General features: G+C 41.2%; 1 protein-coding gene and 1 long non-coding RNA gene across 2 annotated transcripts in view; one reads left to right on the forward strand and one right to left on the reverse strand.

Moving 5' to 3' along the window:
- The window catches only part of LOC129620184 (uncharacterized), a 231,571-nt gene that overhangs the window by 105,124 nt on the left and 103,318 nt on the right, over positions 1-23,129 (forward strand). The gene's annotated exons all lie outside the window — the stretch shown is intronic.
- Positions 1-23,129, reverse strand: part of NOX3 (NADPH oxidase 3) — a 66,737-nt gene that overhangs the window by 25,025 nt on the left and 18,583 nt on the right. The window contains exons 7-10 of the mRNA XM_055536050.1: positions 22,107-22,230; positions 16,564-16,656; positions 13,969-14,222; positions 7,199-7,361 (exon numbers count right to left, since the gene is read on the reverse strand). Of these exons, the coding sequence (XP_055392025.1) occupies positions 7,199-7,361; positions 13,969-14,222; positions 16,564-16,656; positions 22,107-22,230 (634 nt within the window). The remainder of the gene's footprint in view (positions 1-7,198; positions 7,362-13,968; positions 14,223-16,563; positions 16,657-22,106; positions 22,231-23,129) is intronic.

Genomic DNA, 23,129 nt, shown 5'->3' on the forward strand with positions numbered 1-23,129 from the left:
GGGACATCTCCTCATAATCACATCTCTCTCTTCCTCTGCTCGTTCTCCCCACTATTTTAAATAAAAAACATAGCTCGCAAGAAATTTGAAAAATCCCAGCGTCAAACAAAAAGTGCTACCTATGACCAAAGAAGAAGCAGGAGTTCTACTGGCTATTCTCTCACATTTTACTTAGAAGTGTTCTGGAATAGTGTGTCAGAGGAGAAGGATAAAGAGATGCAGCTTGCAATGGTCACAACTAAAATAGCATTGGTGCAAATTTTTGACTATAGACTTGCAACATAAGGATTGTGTGTAAAAAAATCTGCTTTTATGCCAACTGGTGTTTTACACAAAAAAGAAGAAAATCCCCACCAATCACATTTAATTATTTAAGCTTAAAATTTCAGCTTTACATCTCTCTGCTGTTTTTTCCCCTTTCCTTGTTGCAAAACAGAACACTGAAAACTATGGCCCAGATCTATAATTGTGAAGACGTAGTTAGATAAGAATGCACTGCTTTGCTCTGCTGCACTCAAAAAATTATAGAGATGCTGACAGTTTAGTGGAAGGAGTAGTATTTATATCTCAAAGGCATGTGGGTGGCCCTGATGAATATTAGTTACATAAGCCTAATGATAGCTGTATTCAAACAAACACTGCATTGCTTTAAAACAGAGAAATTTCCTAAACTTTTCTCAAGCATGCAGATTTTGAGGAAGTAGATCTCAAGTGTTATTTTCAGTTTAAACTTTCAATAGCATGAAACCTCACTTCTTTCCTAAAAGAGCTTTGAAATCAAAAGCACAGTCTCCTATCCTGATCCAGTAGCTAGCCAGGTATGGACTTTGGACCAGTCACTTGCCACTCTAAGTATCGTCAAATGCCAAGCTGAGAGGTTGAACCCTTCAGTTGCTTTTAGCTTATTTTGTCCCATATACTACAACCTCTACGTTGATTTTCAGTGGAGGCTTGTCTCAATATTACCCTCAACTTTTATAAGTCATGAAACAATTGTGTTTTATTTCCAATTCCATGGTTTCTAGTTTTTGGAATAGAGATCAAAGTTCCTGTTTTATGGTTTCATGATCACTCCTTTGCCTTCCCACTGAAACAGCCTTAAGAAAATCCGTAAACAAAACCCATAAACGGAGCCCATGAATAATAATGGAATGGTGAGTGAGGAGACAGTATTAAGATTTTGTGGGCTCCTATAAGGACTTTAAGATTCTGTGGATTCTTAGAAGAATTTTTTCTATTTATGATAAAATAATCGGAATGCATTATTTTAATTATAAAGTTACTAAACATTTTGTTTAAACAAAAAAATTATTCTCAGTAACCTAGAATTTTACAGAAAATTGTGAAGAAGGCATTTTTTAATTTTGGGGGGCATGTAGACACTTATTTACTCATTGGTTTATTTAAAATTTATAGTGTGTATGCATGTATAAATATATATATGTGTATATATGTACATATATACACACATATCTAATTATGAAGATATCCAGAGGAGACACACTCAAGGACTTCAGAATCTGTTAAGGGAAATAAGGTAATTTGTGAACCTTAATACAAAAATGAAAGATAAATTATATGAAAGGGGAGCAGAGGGGTAATGGATGTTGAGAGAAGGGTCTGGCATTGCGAGTCTGATATGAGGACACGGGTAGGCTTTTCATGTCAGCATGAGAGGGCCTGGCACATAGTTGCTGCTGCTGTTCAGTCGCTCAGTCACATCCGACTCTTTGTGACTCCATGGACTGCAGCACAACAGGTCTCACTGTCTTTCACCATCTCCCAGAGCTTGCTCAAACTCATGTTCATTGATCTGGTGATGCCATCCAACCATCTTATCCTCTGCGGTCCCCTTCTCCTCCTGCCTTCAATCTTTCCCAGCATCAGGGTCTTTTCTAATGAGTCAGCTCTGCATCAGGTGGCCAAAGTATTGGAACTTCAGCTTCAGCATCAGTCCTTCCAATGAATATTCAGAGTTGATTCCCCTTAGGATTGACTGGTTTGATATCTTTGCAGTCTAAGGAGCTCTCAAAAGTCTTATCCGACACCACAGTTCAAAAGCATCAATTCTTTGGCACCCACTCTTCTTTATGGTCCAACTCTCACATTATACATAACTATTGGAAAACCATAGCTTTGCCTATGGCACATAGTAGATGCTGAATAAATACTCATTGAGTGAATAAATGAATGAAAGTGAGACATACAATCCCATCACATTCTGCATGTGAAGCATAATATGACCTTTAGTGTTATGAGAACAATGAAGCAATGAGCCTTCTGAATAAATCAGTTTGACTTGGTAGACAGTAAGAGCAAAGAGTTTACAGAGACAGAAATCAGCATAAACAATAACAGAGCTTTGCAGTAGGGTTCACATGTGTAAACAGTATCTGTTTTGCTTGCTTTATGCCCTAGGCTGAGTGTTTGTGCCCCCTCCCCCAAATTCAGATGTTGAAACCTAACCCCGTCCTCCCCCCCCACCCCCCCCACCCCCGCTCCCATTTGGAGGTGAGGACTTTGGGAGGTGATTAGGTCAGGAGGGTGGAGCCCTCTTGAATGACATTAGTGCCTATCAGTGTCCAAGAAACTCCCTTGCCCACTTCTGCAGTGGGAAGTTAGAGCTAGAAGATAACCTTTCATAAACCAGGAACTGGGCTCTCATCAGGCACCAAGTCTGTCAATGTGTTAACTTTGGACTTCCCAGCCTCCAGAACTGTGAGAAATACATTTCTGTTGCTTAAAGCCACCCCACCTATGCATTTTGTTATAGAAGGTCAAACAGAGCAAGACACTTAGTTAAACTTAACTGTTGTATAAAGAAAAGAAGATGGGATTTGTTAATAGCTTAAGAAGAAAAGTTATGACCAACCTAGATAGCATATTGAAAAGCAGAGACATTGGTTTGCCAACAAAGGTCCGTCTAGTCAAGGCTATGGTTTTTCCAGTGGTCATATATGGATGTGAGAGTTGGATTGTGAAGAAAGCTGAGCACCAAAGAATTGATGCTTTTGAACTGTGGTGTTGGAGAAGATTCTTGAGAGTCCCTTGGACTGCAAGGAGATCCAACCAGTCCATTCTAAAGGAGATCAGCCCTGGGTGTTCTTTGGAAGGAATGATGCTAAAGCTGAAACTCCAGTACTTTGGCCACCTCATGCGAAGAGTTGACTCATTGGAAAAGACTCTGATGCTGGGAGGGATTGGGGGCAGGAGGAAAAGGGGACGACAGAGGATGAGATGGCTGGATGGCATCACCGACCTGATGGACGTGAGTTTGAGTGAACTCCAGGAGTTGGTGATGGACAGGCAGGCCTGACGTGCTGGGATTCATGGGGTCGCAAAGAGTCAGACACAACTGAGCGACTGGACTGAACTGAACTGAACTAAGAAGAACCAGGATTCAAGCTCTCATTCTGTTATTGACTAGCTTTCTCTGCTTCTGCTTTCTCATTGATAATCTGAGGACAGTACTCATCTGAAAGAGGTATTATAATTTTCTCATCTGTAAAATGGAATGAAAGTGTAAGTCCCTGTTACTCCCTGCCTTCTAGAAGTAACAGATTGTTGAACCTAGGCTATTAGTATTAGTAGTAGTACTAGTAATCTAGTAATGACAAACCTAGACAGCATATTAAAAAGCAGAGACATTACTTTGTCAACAAAGTTTTGCATAGTCAAAGCTATGTTTTTTCCCAGTAGTTATGTATGCGGCTTCCCTTATTGCTCAGCTGGTAAAGAATCCACCTGCATTGCTGGGAAGATCTCTGGAGAAGGTAAAGGCTTCCCACTCCAGTATTCTGGCCTGGAGAATTCCATGGACTATAGGGATCACAAAATGTCAGACATGACTGAGAGACTTTCACTTTCACGTATGGCTGTGAAAGTTGGACCATAAAGAAGGCTGAGCACTAAAAAATTGATGCTTTTGAACTGTGGTTTTGGAGAAGACTCTTGACAGTCCCTTGGACTGCAAGGAGATCCAACCAGTCAATCCTAAAGGAAACCAACTCTGAATATTCATTGGAAGGACTGATGCTGAAGCTGAAGTTCCAATACTTTGGCCACCTGATGAGAAGAGTTGACTCATTGGAAAAGACCTTAATGCTGGGAAAGATTGAAGGCAGGAGGAGAAGGGGATGATGAAGGATAAGAAGGTTATGTGGCATCACTGATTCAATGGACATGAGTTTGAGCAAACTCTGGGAGATAGTGAAGGACAAGGAAGCCTGGCATGCTGCAATCCATGGGGTCACAATGAGTCAGACACAACTGAATGACTGACATGAACTAGTAATCTTTTTATATGTCTGGCAGATATAGTACACATTTAATATAATTTTATAGCTATTTGCAGGCTTCCCTGGTAGCTCAGCTGGTAAAGAATCTGCCTACAATGCAGGAGATCCCAGTTTGATTCTTGGGTCAGGAAGATCCCCTGGAGAAGGGGTAGGCTACCCCACTCCAGTATTCTTGGGCTTCCCTGTTGTCTCAAACAGAAAAGAATCCACCTGCAATGCAGGAGATCTGGATTCAGTCCCTGGGTTGAGAAGATCCCCTGGAGAAGGGAACTGCTACAGTACAGGAACTGCTACAGTACAGGAACTGCACGCCAGTATTCTTGCCTGTAGAATTCCATGGACAGAGGAGCCTGGTGGGCTACAGTCCATGGGGTCGCAAAGAGCTGGACATGACTGAGTGACTGTCACTTTCTTTTCATACACATTTACAATGAAATAGTTCGACATCATTTATTTGTCTTATTTGTTATTAAAACTATCTGGTTGAATATATAATCTTATTTCTCTGTTGTGTGGATCAGGAAACCGCTCAGAGAGGTGAACTGATGCACTGATGCTTCTGGTGAGGGTGGAATCAAGCTGAGGGAGATTCTCTGGCCAGGAATTCCACAGTCTTTCTACAACGCTGCAGGTGGCAGTCACGTTTACCACGTACTGCCTGTGTCGACCAGAGAGCCACATGGACCTGAGTTTGAATGCTGGCATTATCTTTCATTCGCAGTGTGTTTTCAGGAAAGTGAGTGTAGTCTCTTCAAAGCTTTGGAGTCCTTTGGAAAACAGAGATTATGCTACCTACTTTCTAAGGTTGCTGGGACGATTATAAAAATAGAACGAGAAAGCATTTGTCAAGTGTCTGTCACTTGGAAACTCATAAGATGGGAGCTTATTTTACTCTAACTTCTTAGTTGAGAATTTGCCACCTCCAGATATCTTCCAGTCTGGCTTTTCCCCAGTGCTTCAGAGTGCCATTTCTTTCTTTTTTTAAATTTTAATTGGAGGCTAATTACTTTACAATAGTGTGGTGGTTTGCCATATATTCACGTGAATCAGCCCTCCCCATCCCATCTCTCAGGGTCATCCCAGTGCACCAGCCCTGAACACCCTGTCTCATGTATCAAACCTGGACTGGTGATCTATTTCACATATGGTAATATACATGTTTCAGTGCTATTCTCTCAAATCATCCTTTACTCGCCTTCTCCCACAGAGTCCTAAAGTTTGTTCTTTACATCTGTGTCTCTTTTGCTGTCTTGCATATAGGGTCATTGTTACCATCTTTCTAAGTTCCATATATATGCGTTAATATACTGTATTGGTGTTTTTCTTTCTGACTTACTTCACTCTGTATAATAGGCTCCAGTTTCATCCACCTCATTAGAACTGATTCAATTGCATTCTTTTTAATAGCTGAGTAATATTCCATTGTGTATATGTACCACAGCTTTCTTATCCATTTATCTGCTGATGGACATCTAGGTTGCTTCCATGTCCTGGCTATTATGAACAGTGCTGCGATGAACATTGGGGTACCATGTGTCTCTTTCAATTCTGGTTTCCTCGGTATGTATCCCCAGCAGTGGGATTGCTGGGTTGTATTGGAGAAAGCAATTGCAACCCACTCCAGTACTCTTGCCTGGAAAATCCCATGGATGGAGGAGCCTGGTGGGCTGCAGTCCATGGGGTCGCTAAGAGTCGGGCATGACTGAGCGACTTTACTTTCACTTTTCACTTTCATGCATTGGAGAAGGAAATGGCAAGCCACTCCAGTGTTCTTGCCTGGAGAATCCCAGGGACAGAGGAGCCTAGTGGGCTGCTGTCTATGGGGTCGCACAGAGTCGGACATGACTGAAGTGAGTTAGCAGCAGCAGCGGCATGGCAGTTCTATTTCCAGTTTTTAAAGGAATCTCCACACTGTTCTCCATAGTGAGAGTGCCATTTCTTAAAGATGGGAAGTGAAGAAAATTTCCATGGCTAAATATGCTTGAGAAGGGTGGGTGAAACAAAACTGAATGATGTTCTTTTCTACAGAACTTATTTAATAGGCAAATAGAAGATGTGACTCGTCTAAAGGGGGATTTATCATAGCATTTCTGGAATCCTTTGACTACAGAATTCTCTTCAGTGGACCCCATTATATGAAGACATGGAGACATGCTGACCTAATCAAGCCTCTTCCTTGGATAGATGAGGAAACTACACCCAAAGTGTCAACCAGAGAAGTGGCAGGATAAGGACCAGAACCAGGTTCATCAGGCGTCCTGGGTCCTGGGTCCTCCGGAGTTGACACCATTCAACTTGACATCCCTTTCTCTGGCTGCTGCAGTGTCTGTTGCTAACCCTAAGAGGGTTCAGATAAGAAATGGAAAAAGGGAGGAAGGGAACTATGGAGGAAGTTAGTCTGAGAACATTCAAGAAATGACAAAAGAGAGACTTGGAGTTGGATGACAACAGCAAGCAAGCAGACAAATGAATCCCAACTGTGCCATTTTTGCTTCTCAATTAAGACTCTGAGTCCACGAGATGAAGATATTGAATCATACTCTTAAACCACAGTAACAAGCTCAAGAGTCAAAGCCTGCCTGTTAATATTACTCACTGCAGCCCAGTCACATAGCCGTTTGCAGCCTGTCCATATTTTACTGACATGAGCAATTACATGTCCTGTTACGGCAATGAAGCAATAAAATTTATGTCTTGTCATCTTTAACAAGATTAGACATAACCCTTCTCATAAATGTAATACTGAATGGAGATTTTTAAGAACATAAGTATAGTTAAGGATCCTTGAGTTTATCCCTCATAGTTAATTAAAACCCTCCCCAGGAATCAGCAGATGATAGATAGAAGGATGTTGAACTTTTGAATTCATGGAAGGGTGAGCTGATGATTTTTTTCCATACCTTGTTCAGCTTGCACTGGGTTTGTGCCTCACAACATTGGTACCAGATAGATTTCAGAAGAGCTGCAAAGGGAGTGACCCCTATTCCCGCAGCAACGCACATGCTCACTGGATAGTGAAATACATCAGTCAGTGCAGCTCCGAACGGCCCATCCACAGCCAGCCTGCAATCACAAAGTGCACGGTTTGACTTTCAGAATAGTCTACTCTTAAAAACAAAGCCATCCTAAACCAGTGCTTTGGATAGGATGTGTTGGCATAAGTGTGTGGGGAGGTTAGCTCTGTGCTCAAGAATGCCCTGTTTGAACACACAGAGTATAGAGATATGGTGGCCAGCCTCACAGCACAGCTCCTTTTACAGTTCTTAGATTTGCATCATGAAGACTGATAAAAGATGCCTTTTCTTTTTCCTTTTCTCTCCCCAGCTGCCATCAGGGGAAAAAGCAGAAGTATCAAGGTGGTTTAGAAGGCTTATCTCTCCTTTTGCTAATGTAACTCCCCCTTGTTTTTATTTATTCCATACCACTTCTTAGTATGTTTATATAATTTTAGTCTAATGGAAGCTATTCATTTGGAATAAATATACTTTTGGAATAATTTGTCAGTTATGTTGAATTTCTAAAACTCATTATTTTAGATTATGCAAACTTAAAAATCTATGATAATCAGGCCAGGGGCAGGTGGTCTTTGCGTAGGCAAATTTTTTCTTTGTAAGAATAATGCATATTCATTGAATAAATATAATTGTCTTTTTGTGAGCTTGGTTGCTCAGTTGTGTCCAACTCTTTGCAACCCCATGGACTGTAGCCCACCAGGCTCTTCTGTCCATGAGATTCTTCAGGCAAGAATACTGGAATGGGTAGCCATTCCCTTCTCCTGGGGATCTTCCTGATCCAGGGATCAAATCCACATTTCTTGCACTGCAGACAGATTCTTTACCATCTGAGCAATCAGGGAGCCCGTAATTGTCTTTAATAGGGTCCTAAATGGACTGACCACCCCCCTGGATTCTGCTTCATCTCTCATGACCAGTTCTCCACACTGGTTTTTCTTTTGTTTCTTAGGGAACACAGGACCCTCTTTGGCCATGGAGCCTCTGCCCATGATAATCCGACTAATCACTTGGAAAACTCTGCCCCAAGTTCTCCTCTATCTTATATAGTTCACGGTTATCCTTCCATAATATCTCAGTAATCATTTCCCTGGGGAAGTCTTCATGGATTTCTGAGACTAGGTTAAATACTGTATTAGATGATTTATAACACCATGTATCTAACCCCTGGTTCTGTGATGACCTACAAGACCTTCTAGAACTAACACCCAAAAAAGATGTCCTTTTCATCATAGAGGACTGGAATGCAAAAGTAGGAAGTCAAAAAACACCTGAAGAAACAGGAAAGTTTGGCCTTGGAATATAGAATGAAGCAGGGCAAAGGTTATCAGAATTTTGCCAAGAGAACGCATTGGTCATAGCAAACACCCTCTTCCAACAATACAAGAGATGACTCTACACATGGACGTCACCAGATGGTCAATACTGAAATCAGATTGATTATATTCTTTACAGCCAAAGATGGAGAAGCTCTATACAGTTAGCAAAAACAAGACCAGGAGCTGACTGTGGCTCAGATCATGAACTCCTTATTGCCGAATTCAGACTGAAATTGAAGAAAGTAGGGAAAACCACTAGACCATTCAGGTATGACCTAAATCAAATCCCTTACAATTTTACAGTGGAAGTGACAGATAGATTCAAGGGATTAGATCTGATGGACAGAGTACCTGAAGAACTGGATGGAGGTTCATGACATTGTATAGGAGACAGGGATCAAGACCAAACCCAAGAAAAAGAAATGCAAAAAGGCAAAATGGCTGTCTGAGGAGCCCTTACAAATAGCTGAGACAAGAAGAGAAGCTAAAGGCAAAGGAGAAAAGGAAAGATATATCCATCTGAATGTGGAGTTGCGAAGAATAGCAAGGAGAGATAAAACAGACTTCCTCAGTGATCAATGCAAAGAAATAGAGGAAAGCAATAGAATGGGAAAGACTAGAGATCTCTTCAAGAAAATTAGAGATACCAAGGGAACATTTCATGCAAAGATGGGCACAATAAAGGAAAGAAATGGTATGGACCTAACAGAAGCAGCAGAGATTAAGGAGAGGTGGCAAAAATACACAGAAGAACTATACAAAAAAGATCTTAATGACCCAGATAACTGCAATGGTGTGATCACTCATCTAGTGAGCCAGACATCCTGGAATTCGAAGTCAAGTGGGCCTTAGGAAGCATCACTATGAGCAAAGCTAGTGGCAGTGATGGAATTCCAACTGAGCTATTTCAAATCCTAAAAGATGATGCTGTGAAAGTGCTGCACTCAATATGCCAGCAAATTTGGAAAACTCAGCAGTGGCCACAGGACTGGAAAAGGTCAGTTTTCATTCCAATCCCAAAGAAAGGCAATGCCAAAAAATGTTCAAACTACCACACAGTTGCACTCATCTCACACGCTAGCAAAGTAATGCTCAAAATTCTCCAGACTAGGCTTCAACAGTATGTGAACCATGAACTTCCAGATGTTCAAGCTGGATTTAAAAAAGGCAGAGGAGCCAGAGGTCAAATTGCCAGCATCTGTTGGATCATCGAAAAAGCAAGAGAGTTCCAGAAAAGCATCTACTTCTGCTTTATTGACTACGCTAAAGCCTTTGACTCTGTGGATCACCACAAACTGTGGAAAATTCTTCAAGAAATGGGAATACCAGACCTGAAAAATCTGTATTCAGGTCAAGAAGCAACAGTTAGAACTGGACATGGAACAACAGACTGGTTTCAAATCAGGAAAGGAGTATGTCAAGGCTATATATTGTCACTCTGCTGATTTAACTTATATGCAGAGTACATCATGAGAAATGTTGGGCTGGATGAAGCACAAATTGGAATCAAGATTGCCAGGAGAAATATCATTAACTCGTATATGCAGATGACACCACCCTTATGGCAGAAAGCAAAGAGGAACTAAAGAGCCTCTTGATGAAAGTGAAACAGGAGAGTGAAAAAGCTGGCTTAAAACTGAATATTCAAAAAATGAAGATCATGGCATCTGGTCCCATCACTTCATGGCAAATAGATGGGGAAACAATGGAAACAGTGACAGATTTTATTTTCTTGGGCTCCAAAATCACTGCAGATGGTGACTGCAACCATGAAATTAAAAGATGCTTGCTCCTTACAAGAAAAGCTATGACCAACCTAGACAGCAGATTAAAAGCAGAGACATTACTTTGCCAACAAAGGTCCATCTAATCAACAATATGGTTTTTCCGTAGTCATGTATGGATGTGACAGTTGGACCATAAGGAAAGCTGAGGGCTGAAGAATTGGTGCATTTGAGCTGTGGTGTTGGAGAAGATTCTTGAGAATCCCTTGGACTGCAAGGAGATCAAATCAGTCCATCCTAAAGGAAATCAGTCCTGAATATTCATTGAAAGGACTGATGCTAAAGCTGAAGCTCCAATACTTTGCCCACCTGATGCGAATGACTGATGAATTAGAAAACACGCTGATGCTGGGAAAGATTGAAGGCGGGAGGAGAAGCGCATGACAGAGTGTGAGATGCTTGGTGCATCACTGACTCGATGGACGTGAGTTTGAGCAAATTCAGGGGGTTGTTGATAGACAGGGAAACCTGGTGTGCTGCAGTCCATCGCATCGTGAATAGTCGGACATAACTGAGTGACTGAACTGAACTGATCTCTCCTCTGCAGTCCTCATCATTTGTGTAATTTTGAAGCTGTTTTGGGTGGGGTGTGTGTGTGTGTGTGTGTGTGTTTGCGGCACCACGCAGCATGTGGGGTCTTTGTTCCCTATGTGTGTGTCTGACTCTGTGAACCCATGGACTGTAGCCCTCCAGGCTCCTCTGTCCATAGGATTTCCTAGGCAAGAATAGTGAAGTGGGTTACCATTTCCTTCTCCAGGGGATTTTCCTGACTCAGGGATTGAACCTGAGTTTCCTGTGTCTCCTGCATTGGCAGGTGGGTTTGGTGTGTGTGCATGACTTGATTTGCACCTGTTTGGTCACTAGATTGTAAGTTCTGAGGAGGGAGGGGCCGTATCTGTCTTTGCCCACCAGTGCAAGCCAGCACCTTACAAGGCGTGGATTGTTCAATAACAATTTGTTGAATAGATTGTGAATGTTTAAAATACTTCAATCAACAGAATGTATTAAATAACCTCAACTATTCCAAAAGCACACATTTACATATGAACAAAGCTATGCTAATTAAAAAGCTTCTAAGTTATTCATAACCATTCCCTAAGGAGTGTCTATTGAAGGCACCTGGGGTTGGCCCATTTGGGCTTACTATGTGTTCATGAAAGTTCAATTGGGTTTATTTTAAAATATTCCATATAACAAACCTCCTAATAATTCAAATTAACTCTCCTCAAATTAATATTAATTAATAAGGCTTTTATTACATATTGATGTATGGAAATAGAAGAATAAAAATAAAAGGGCCTTAATCAGAAAGGGTTTGTATCTCAGCTCATGGTAGATTCTTTTATAAATAATTAGATAAAGGGAATTGAGAGAGAGAGAAAAACAGAAATTGTCCACAACTAAAATGTCTTATGGTTATTTTTATACTTCATTGTATTTGGGATTTATTTGACACTGATGATCAAAGAGAACAATTAAACCCAAAGAAGAATTGTGTCATAATTCATAGAAATGCACAATGAACACATTTCTACATAAAACTGAGAATCTAAGCTGGAGCAGCAGGAGGAAATATTAGATCCCATCTCCCTGCTGATACAGTGATCCTTCCTTTCACATCCCTGATTGCTGATCACTTTCCCACGTGAAATTGCAGAGCCCCATGTTCCATCAAGGGGCTGATCTAGTTTTTCCTCCTGTCTCACTGGGATCTGCCTTCTGACAACTCACGGGCTTTTACCTTCCTGAGAAACACAAACCAGGTCTTTTCCCTTCCCTGCCTCTCTAGCCTTTAACTAGCTGAATCTAGTCATCACGGCACTCTGATGGTTCTTTCTGTGGACCAAAACACCTCCATTTCTCTCAACGTTGAACTGGCTGCCTTTGTACAAATTCTGGTTTATCAAGGTCACTCAGGTACTTCCTGTCTGATGTAGATCCAGTTTCTGATAACATATCTTAGAAACAAGTTCCCTCTCCAGCAGGCACATCACACTGTCCCTATTGCTTCTCGTCAGCATCGCCCATCAACCTTCGGTCTGGTCTCTGAACCCAAGACCTTTTTTATCTACATTGCCCTCCCTTTCTCATCAGCACGTTCATTGTCATTTCTGTGGTAGATGACCTTTCTTATTTTGCTAATAGCAAGGGTAGTTAACTTTTTTTTTTTACTATGCATTATGCAAAGAGCATCATACTGACTATCATATTTAATCCTAAACAGAACCTATGTTCTATTATTATCATTTTCATCTTACAGAGGAGGAAACTGAGGTAGGTGTTACATACATCCTCCAAGATCACATGCAAAATTGGGCTTTGAACCCAGGTTGTCAAATGCCGAGGCCCTTGGCTTTGGGTTGTAGATATAAGTTGCTGAGAACTCTAGTACCAATGTCGAGAAACTCCTCCATTTTACCTCAGAAGGCAAAGTCTTTTATTCATTTATTTATTTTTATTGAAGTATAGGTGATTTATATTGTTTCAGGTGTACAGCAAAGTGATTCTGTGATCCATACATGTGTTAGTGTTAGTGACTTAGTCACGTCCAGCTCTGCGACCTCCTGGACTGCAGCCCACCAGGCTCCTCTGTCCATGGCATTCTCCAGGCAAGAATACTGGAGTGGGTTGCCATTTCCTCCTCCAGGGGATCTTGCCGACCTAAGGATTGAACCCTGGTCTCCCTCAGTGTAGGCAGATTCTTCTCCATCTGAGCCATATATCTATTGTTTTCCAGATTCTTTTCCATTATAGGTTATTGCAAGGTACTGATTATAGTTCCCTGTGCTACACAGCAGACCCTTGTTATCTTTTTTATATATAGTAGTGTATATCTGTTAATGTGAAAATTTTAAAAAAGAGGTCTTGTTCTCTCTTTTTCCTGAGTTTAGAGGAAGAGTTTTCTTCCGCTTCATGAGGCTTTGTTTCTCCTCTTGGACTCCTTAGTCACTGCTTGTCTCAGAGATTCCTGGGGTTGTATTAAATTCTTTCTGTGCCCAAAGCAGTGAAAAATTATGGTTTTCTCAAATTTATTCACAATGTTTATCCCAACATTTTTTTGTCTGTGTCCCTGTTTTTCTGGAGCCCTAAACATAGACTTTGAGTTCTTATTGGGTGACCCTGTAGCAAGAGCGGGAATCAATTTTAAGCCATTGATTACTAAAAGGAACCAAGGCATGGTGACTATACAAAACTCTGTTGCATGCTGAGGCTTTTCTAAATAGGGTGTTGTTTTGGACTGACTTGTCCAACAACAAACTGTGACAGCAAAAAGTGCACAGCTCTGCGTTAGGCATCACAAGTGGCTTGTGATTCGCCAAAGTGATGCTTTAGACCCGGGAAAGCAAAACGTTTCCTGTTCCTGGATCATGACCTGCCTTTATTGATCATTTGATTTTTAAAGAAATGTACTTGTTCATACTCAAATTTTAAAAATGGTTTCAAATTTACCATCTAGAATTAAGATACTGCAGAAGCTCTCAGCATGTTGATGCATTAAAAGACCTTGCTTTTTATAATATGGTAACTTATACATAAAAAAGAAATGGGCTCCCACCTTGGCAGGCTCCAGGGCTCCTTCAGGGGTTGTCCTTCTACTCCAAAGGCCTTACATAGAGCTTCTGTCCAGTCTCCAGCTGCCCGGATGTGCACACTGAAGAAGTCCTCCTGGGGAGCGGAGGTGAGGGTAAAGGGGTGCCACTCCAGTGTGGATATGGATGGGCACTGGATCAACACATACTGCCCTGGCGCCATTTTAAAGTCACGCTTTTTCATGCAAAGTTCTAGCACTCCAGATGGATGGCTTACCACCTAAATCACAGCAAGAGAGTCATTGGTTCTTTCGCTTAGGTTAAATAATAAGACAATGGCCTTCATCCCATCAAAGCTTTTTCAATTTTTATATCAACTCTTTTGAGGTGTAATTGACATAGACCATTAATTATGAGCTTCCAAGGATCATTGCCACAACTTTTATGTCTGAGTTGGCAACTTCAGCCAGAATGACATTAATCTTCTTCAGGGGCTAGGCCAGAAATTTGTGCGGCTGCATCAGGGGCAAAGTAGTGTCTAGCACATGATTTTTTGTCTCAGTGACCATGTTTTCGGTAGCACAGTTAATTTCAGGCCGGTTAATTTCAAGAGACTATAAGCTAGCATTTCATCCATAGCACATAATTAGCCTTAAAGTTATTGAAATAGCCACAGAATTAACTTCATGTTGTTTTAAAATGTAGGTCTAGTTTGTTACCATTTTCAATGATGTGTATCTTTTCTTTATCCTTTGTGAACTAACTTTGGTATTTTTTCATTCTAAGTATGAAACAGTCTTCAAACTCTGAAATGTTTTGTTGGTTTGGTTTGGTGTTATTCAAACTTTGTCCAGTCTCCTACTTAGGCTCTGAGTTTTAGATGTAAGAAAGCATGATGCAAAATCTATTGCTTTGTAAAGTGCTCTATAACTTGCTACTTATCAGAGACAAAGAATTAATTTTCCTCCTTAGACATACCACTTTTTTCCAGGCTCCCATGTCTTCTTTTTTGACAGGAGTTATATGGGAGCAAAATCTAGTGTCTGGATCCTGTGACAGTATTTTTCCATTCAGAAGAGAATTTCACAGCATTTTAATCATTAGTTTCTCCTCTCCCTACTGATCTCGTTCTGATTCAGCTGTTAAATGGTCTCCCTAGTAACAGCTTGAGTAGATTTCCAGAAGTTTTACGGGTCTGGCTTTTTATACAGCTTGATATTCTTTGGTGCTTAACTTAAAAACAGCAACACAGAAGCAGCTTAAAACAGAAATATGAAGCAATTTCTGTGCATTTGCTTTCATGAAGACAGTTAAAGAGATAGAGTATTCTGTTAATATTGTATTAGCAAAGCTGCATGGGTTTGGTTAGCAGAGAATTTCTTCTAAGACATTAAAACATCCGAGGGGAGATTTTGGGGTAAATTTTCAGTCTCCCAGGCATGTGTTCATTTTTTCTTCATTCATTCATTTAGTCAACAAATGCTTTTTGAATGTATATTCTATTCCAGACTTATTCTAGGACTGGGGATATAGTATAGAATATGAAGCCAAAAAAAGTCCTCACTCTCAAGTAGCATATGTCTTAGCTGGGGTAGAGAAGATTTTATTTTATTGCAAATAATAACGTATGTAAGAAATGTATTTGGAGATGACACATGCTATGAAGAAAGTAAAACAACACAATATGTTGCAGAATGACACAGGAGTTCTACTCTTATTAATCAAAAGCAGAGTTATTATTACACTACTATTATTGCCAGGGCTTTCCTGGTGGCTCAGATAGTAAAGAACCTGCCTGCAATGTAAGAGACACAGGTTCCATCCCTGGGTTGGTAAGGAAATGGAGAAGGAAATGGCAGTCCACTCCAGTATTCCTACCTGGAGAATTCTGTGGACAGAGGAGTCTGGCGGGCTATAGTCCATGGTGTCTCAGAGTCAGACATGACCGAGTGACTAACACTTTCACACTTTTGCTTTTACTGCTTGGGCGTGTATTTTTGACCTATCTGCTGAGACCTTCCTCCAGCTCAAGGTAAAAATTGGGGAGCAATGATGAGATATGTCAAGATTGGAAAATACTACCTTCTTGCCTTCATTCACTAGGGCAGGGCCCCTTCCTCTCCATTTTGAACTCCCCCACAGTGCCCTTTCTCCATCTAAACCTGAGGGCAACTGTTCCCCCATCTTCTGCTCAGCAGTTCCAAATGTGAGCGTGTGTACTTGAAAATATATATACGTTATTTTTGTGTTTGCAATGTCCATGTTTTTATGTGGTGGAGGAAGCAATTATACTCTAAGACACTGTGATCCATGTAAAGCATACTCAGCCCTCCTGCCTTTTCCCCTAGAGGACACCAAAATACAGGGAAATACAGATGATTCCAGGGCTGTAGTATAACCTTTATCAGAATTCTGTGTACCAGTCGGGAGCCCTGATCCCTGTCTTCAGTAAAATTAGTCTCACTAAAAGATGCACAGGATACAAGCAATTATTAGAACAGAAGATGAGCCTCTAAATTACACACGGTTCTGCAATAAAAATAGCAAATTAAAAACTTGGGCCAATAAAAAATTTTCATCTACACTCAGGTTTTTATTCAGACATAAACCTACATGCATACCTTGGTAATGATAACTTCTTGCTGAAATCGCCAGAACCTAATTATTCTTTCACACGCATACAAGACCATGGGGCCTAAAACCCATTTCCAAGCCTGCAGAGAGCGGCAAAGAGAGAAGAAAAGGAAATGAAAATGGAATCCAAATATTTTCAATTTGAACCAATCAACATATAACGCGACGGGGTTTAGACATTTTCCTTTAACTTTGGGCCAGTTATCAACAACAAAGATGTCTCCTTGTATTAAATACTATAACATTCAATTATGCCTTGAAGTCTACAAGCTTATTTAAGAGATTAAACTCTTCTGTATTGGTTTTTATGCTTACTTGATCAATGATGCCTTTATGTAATTAGAAATAATTGAATTTGCAAAGAAATAGAAAGTAGATTGATGTTTATGTTATATATGATAGGGTCATAAATGCTCCCAAACTCAGCCAAAGTCAAAGGCTTACAAACTACATTACTGAGTCAACACAGGACATGAGAAATTCAATAAAAAACATTTCAAATAGTAATTTTGGGGGCCAAGAATGCATCATAACTTTGCGGGTCTGCCTAAAACAACTCACACTCTCACACCACGCATGCACCCATGTACTCACACACACACATACACACTTTCACACACATGGGCATAGTCAGTGTCATCTGAAATAAAACAAAGTTAGTTTCACAGTGTTGTAAATCTAGATTAACAGAATCAGAACAAAAGCCTCAATACTTGTCTGGAGAATTGTGACAGGGAACATTTCCATTCTGTGTTAGCCTTTTCTGAGTGTAATCTGCCGTATTAAGCTTCAATTTACTGGCTACCCTTGTACCAGGGGTTGGGTTACAGCATAAGGTGTCTGCTTCCTTAAAAGGGAAGGAATAGGAACTTAAAAATTTTGAAGATTTAATCTTCAAATTTAATCAAACAACCTTCTGAGGCATATGATATTCTCTTTATTTTGCATAAGAGGGGACTGCAGCTCAACAAGATGACACAAATTGTCCAGGATCACAAAGGTGATAAACAAGGTTCACAGTGAAGATGTGAACCCAGATGGCCTTTACTACCCAGCCTATGCTCTCCCCATGTAATCATGCTTCTTTTTGTTCAATGAAGAACAGACACTTGCTTCACATTAGAGACTCATTAATTCATTGAATTTTAGGATGATCAAGGTTCTTGGAAATCTAGCCTAGTTCTTTTAAAGAAGAAAAAGCAACATTCCAAGAATGGGTATAAATTGTCAGGGACACAGGGTGAGGTCGCAGAGAGCCAGGAGTAGAACCCAAGCCTTCTCCTAATTTCCCTCAGTTCTCTCCTTGGAATTCTAAATCCACTGGACCTTACTCTTAGAATCCTATCTTAGTAGCAAGGAGGGCGTCCCTTTCTCCTGAACACGGATATTCACTAAACCTTCGCCGACCGACTCATCATCTTCCTTGTTCATTACTCCCCTGCTCATTATCCTTCTCTGTCTTGTCTGTCTGTTGGCAGGTCACAAGCCCTTCAGCATTATTTTTGCTTTTGTTGTCTTTCTTGTTTCTTCGAAGCTTTTTTGTTTATTTCTAGGTCTGTTTGCATGGCACCTTTTCTCACCTACATCAACCTTCTGTGCTTTTTCCCTGGGAGCCTCTTGTTTGCCTGATAAAGGCTCCATTTATGGAGGCAACACAAAGCAATTTGACCCACTTATTCTTTTCTGCCTCAGTGGGATTCAGCAACGTGTTCAGAATAGCCGAGAGAATAAAACCTTTTGTCCACCTATGCCGTGGGTGAGGTGGGCATGATGATCAGAGTAAAGGAAAAAGGCAGGAAGGGATAGACATGAAGGATGGGGTTGGACCAAAGCAGTGAGTCCATAGGTCTCTTATGCTTGAATGAACCAGAAAGTATTTTGAGAATAAGCTTGGATATTTACAGAAAAGATAGCAAGGATGCAATTCTTTCTGTATGAGCTTAGAGAGAGATTTGCAAAAAACACTCCCATAGTCTCTATGTATTTTTACAAATAATCTTCCACGCCCATTTTAGAAAGTTTGAGACATCACACACTTCATTTTGTTGGTGTCAAGTCAATCATGGTCTCTGCTTTTTCCATGTTGATAAAATGGTATGGATTATTTTTCTTTGTACGGTTAGTCAGTGAATGTAAGCTATTGATCCTCACCTCTACCTCTGTCTAGTATATAAATCGCTCCAGGAGGAGAAAGCCTAGTTTAGTTATACTGTGATATTCTTGGAGCCCCTGGGTAGTAGAGATGGAGGAGAAGATGGCCAGAGATGAATATTCAAAGGTATATTTCCCAACAGGGGTGACCAGGATAGGCAACAGCGAGTGAAAACAAGAAACAGCCAGAGCAGGAGGGACGTGTGATGGGGTGAGTCTTGGAATGGGTCTCAGAAGACCTGGATTCTGGTCTTGGGATTACCCTCCCTTATCCTATTCCTTTAGGAAAATCTTGGGTTCTTTTATGCTCAACTTTTCTGCCTTATAAAACGGGAGCGTTGAAGGAAGTTATTATTTGGGTTCCCTCCAAGCTCTTAAATGTTTCAACTTTGCTCACAGAGGTGAGTACAATGTTGGGGGCATATACTTGTGGATAGCAGCAGAGAGCTGGCAAAATGAGGAGTGGGAAAAGGCCAGAGATACAAAATGAATGCTGGAGAGCATAGAGGTGAAAGTTCACGGCCAGAGATTGAGAAGCTCTGGCTCCTTGATGTGATTTTGCTTGGAATGCCCTCTGTGACCATAGGTAAGAAATGAAAACTCCTTGGATCTCAATTTTTCCATCTAATAAATAAAGGGCCAGGGCTATTTAGTATCTAAGTTTCTTTAATGTTAAGAGACTCTGTGGATTTTTAGCTTTATATTTTCTTCTCTAAAAAATACTGAAAAAGTCACGGTACAGTGAGTATTTTATGGTAGAAATAAAACCATGTTGATTTAAAAGCTGCAGTAATGAAATTTGTTTCCTCCACTTTCACTCCTGGTTTTTCATTCCTACCAGAAAATAAGAACATGCTGGCTTTGATTTTATTTTATGTGTGTGTTTATGAATGGTCTCTTTTTCGAGACAATAGGATTTCCAGGGGGTGGGAACCACATCCCTGAATCTTGCATCTAGCGCAGTGCCAAGTATATAACAGCCACTTGGCAAGAGTTTGCTGAATTAACTCTACCTCAGTTAAAGCTTTTCCCTATACTGTTGACATCATTCCTTAGTAATTAAAAAGTGTCAGACATTATTGTTATTATTTGTTAAAGCTGCAGTTAAATGAAATAGGCTAAGGAAGACCAGGTATCTTTTGAGATGAATGGCATGAGGAATTCTAGAGTCTGGAGTCTTGCAGCATGTGTCTGTGCGTTTGGGAAGAAAGGGAGACAAGTAGGGGAAAAGGGGATTGTGAAATAATAATGTAATTGGTTCCTTTGAGCAGTTCAGTTTGTAGAGGTGATGCATGCAGCATTATCAGCTTTGGGAGGAGTGGGAGAGTAGGTGCACCCCTAAAGGTGAATTGATAAATATTCTCTTGAGAAAAGCACCATGAAAATGCACTGAGTCAAGAGAGGCAGAAAGGAAGCGATGGAGGCCTGCGAAGACAGGGAAGGTGTGGCGCAGTGAGGTGCAGGAACCCTTCCTTGTCCTTGGGATGCCTCTTGGATTTGGTGTCTCTCAGACAACAGAAAGAATATTGTACAGCTCAGCCAAGCGGTAATTGTACAGCCCACACACGCTTTGAATCAGGATCCATTAAAAATAATGGGAAAGAGTGACAACACGAGTTTGGGTGTGCAAGGAGGTAAAGCAGGGGAGAGTGAACAGAGAGGTGGGTATGTGCCCCCCTTCTCATGATAATTAACGTCAGCAAATGCTGCTGGGAGCAGGCTCTAGTCTGTATTCATGAGGTGTGGGAGAGTATTGATTTTTTTATGGAGACACTGTAGCTGAACATTTGAGAGAGGCATTCATGTTCCTCATTAATATGCAGGCTGGGTAGTGGCTCCCGATAGTTGAGTTTAAGACAGAGACAATCTATACTGGCCATTAAAAGAACCGCAGTCTAATGGGCACATCTATTCCACTTCTCTTGGTTTTAAACATTCCTCCTAGCAGTTTTCATCCTTAAAATCCAGTGCTTAATTTAATAGAGTTGAAGATTTTTGAAAAAGTCAATCATTATATTCTTCATATGCTGATGACTTGATTTCCTGAATCCTCACCATTTATATACTATTATCCCATTTTAAAATATCTTTTGTCTTCCCAGGTGGCTCAGGGGTGAAGAATCTGCCTGCTAATTCAGGAGATCCAAGGGATGCAGGTTCAATCCCTGGGGGGTGGGGGGGTGGGGAAGATCCCCTGGAGAAGGGAATAACAACCCACTCCAGTGTTCTTGCCTGGGAAATCCCATAGACAGAGGAGCCTGGTGGCTATAGCCCATAGAGTCGCAAAAGAGTCAGACACGACTGAGCACAACCATGCACTTTTTTGTCCCTTGTTTCCTCCTCGTTTTAATCTGCTGGCTTCATTCACTTTCTTTTACACAATACCCAGCTGTTCCAAGGTTTGCATTGTTCTGAGACACATGAGAAGACCGAAGAAAATTGTTATTTCTATTTATCTATGCCATCAATTGGGAGAAGGAAATGGCAACCCACTCCAATATTCTTCCGTAGAGAATCCCGTGGACAGAGGAGCCTGGTAGGCTGCTGTCCATGGGGTCACAGAGTGGGACACGACTGAAGCGACTTAGCATGCATGCATGCATTGGAGAAGGAAATGGCAACCCACTCCAGTATTCTTGCCTGGAGAATCCTAGGGACAGAGGAGCCTGGTGGGCTGCCGTCTATGGGGTCACACAGAGTTGGACACGACTGAAGCGACTTAGCAGCAGCAGCAGCAGCATGTCATCAACGGTCATCCTGACAGCATAGCCAGGAAATCTTACTTTTTAGATTTTGTGGACACTATTATCTACTCTAATTAAGTCTATTTTGGTCTAATATTGTCATTTTTTCAGGAATAGAAGCTTAATTAGAACAGGAAGTAAATGTATGTACTTTCAATTTCTTTCTGTCTCGTAAGTTGTGGAAAGAAAGAAGGCAAGCTTGCACAGGTGGCCTGATTCTCACTTGGGTGCTGCCTGACATTCATTGAGAAGGGATGCTCTTAGTCCTCAGGATGGAGTGGGCAGTCGCCCAGGGCATCAGGGAGCCGAGTGTGTGGAGAGCAGAGGGTGGCGAGCCCACCGCTTTCTGACTCCTCCAGAGACAGGGCTGTGCGTACGGGGCTCTGAATCCCACGCTCTCAGACATCCATATTTAAATGTAAGTGGAAGAACACGTTTCAAAACGAACAGAGTGCTTTTGGCAGGGGATCTCTCTTGAATTTATCCATAACTCGAGTCCTCCATTAGCACCCTTAATAAAGAGCTGGCTTTGTCTCGTGGTGACACGGGCTGTTCTTTTTTTCAAGCATGTAAAAGCTCTAGCTATTTTAACTGTGGCGACAGCTATTTTTAAAAGCTCCTGGGCTCGTTCTTACCGAAGGTTCCTTGCCAGAAAATTGAGGCACGGGGCACCGGACCTGCCACTCCTCTGGGTGGTCTCTGCAGAGGGTGATGTTGTGCAGCAGGAGACTCTCGGGGGTTTGGCCTCGAACAATCCGGCTTGTTATTAAAAAAAAAAAAATAATAATAAAGCCCTCAGATTCGAAAGTGATTTTGTGCCTTGCGATTGCCACAGATACATAGACTATGACGGACTCTACAATAACACTTTCATTGTCTTGCAATCTGGGCTGGGGTGCATTTCCCTGAGCTTCTTTAAAAATAGGAATTTAAGAAGCTTCAGGTAACTTTGAAGAGCCCAGAAAAGAAGTGCCCCTCGGTGGTATCCTGTGTTAAATTGAAAGTGTCTACATTAGAGAATTCATAATGAAGGAAATTGTTTGAACACATCCTTTTGTAGACTGTTGAATCTAATTAGGTTACATCTTGTCCTGATTGCTGATTTGGGCTAATTGGCTAACTACTATTTGGGTCTTTTGCGAATTTATTGAACTTCTTCCCTTCCTGGTTTGTTTCTGAGCACCTTCAAGTTGTCAAGTGAAGAAGTCAAAAGAAGTGCCTTGAATAATGTTATGTGTCCCCCCCAGTGACCCAGAGCAGGCTTAGTATTTGATGGGGTCCAAATAGGTCGATGTAAAATGTGCCTTTTAAGACGATATTGTTGAATTGGAGAGTGAAAGAAGAAGCTGGCCTTCGTGAATGGAGCACTGGATCAAGAGTCCTGTGATCCTGCTATATTAGATTTCCTACACATGCAGTATCAACTGACCTCGGACAATTTGCTTTGGGGCAAATTCCTTCCTTTATCTACTGGTGCACAGGCTGTGATGCGTGGGGTACTGAAGTCAGACAACCTAGGCGTCACTCACTTCCTAGGTGTTTATGAGTAAAATACATGGGTTTATTTTTTGGGGAACATGGTCATTGCAGAGAAAGCTTAGCATCACACGAAGCTTTAGTGTGTGCTTAGCATCACACTAGGTTGCTCAGGTCCTGGG

The sequence above is a fragment of the Bubalus kerabau genome, chromosome 9 (genome assembly GCF_029407905.1).
Source record: "Bubalus kerabau isolate K-KA32 ecotype Philippines breed swamp buffalo chromosome 9, PCC_UOA_SB_1v2, whole genome shotgun sequence".
Lineage (NCBI taxonomy): Eukaryota > Metazoa > Chordata > Mammalia > Artiodactyla > Bovidae > Bubalus > Bubalus kerabau.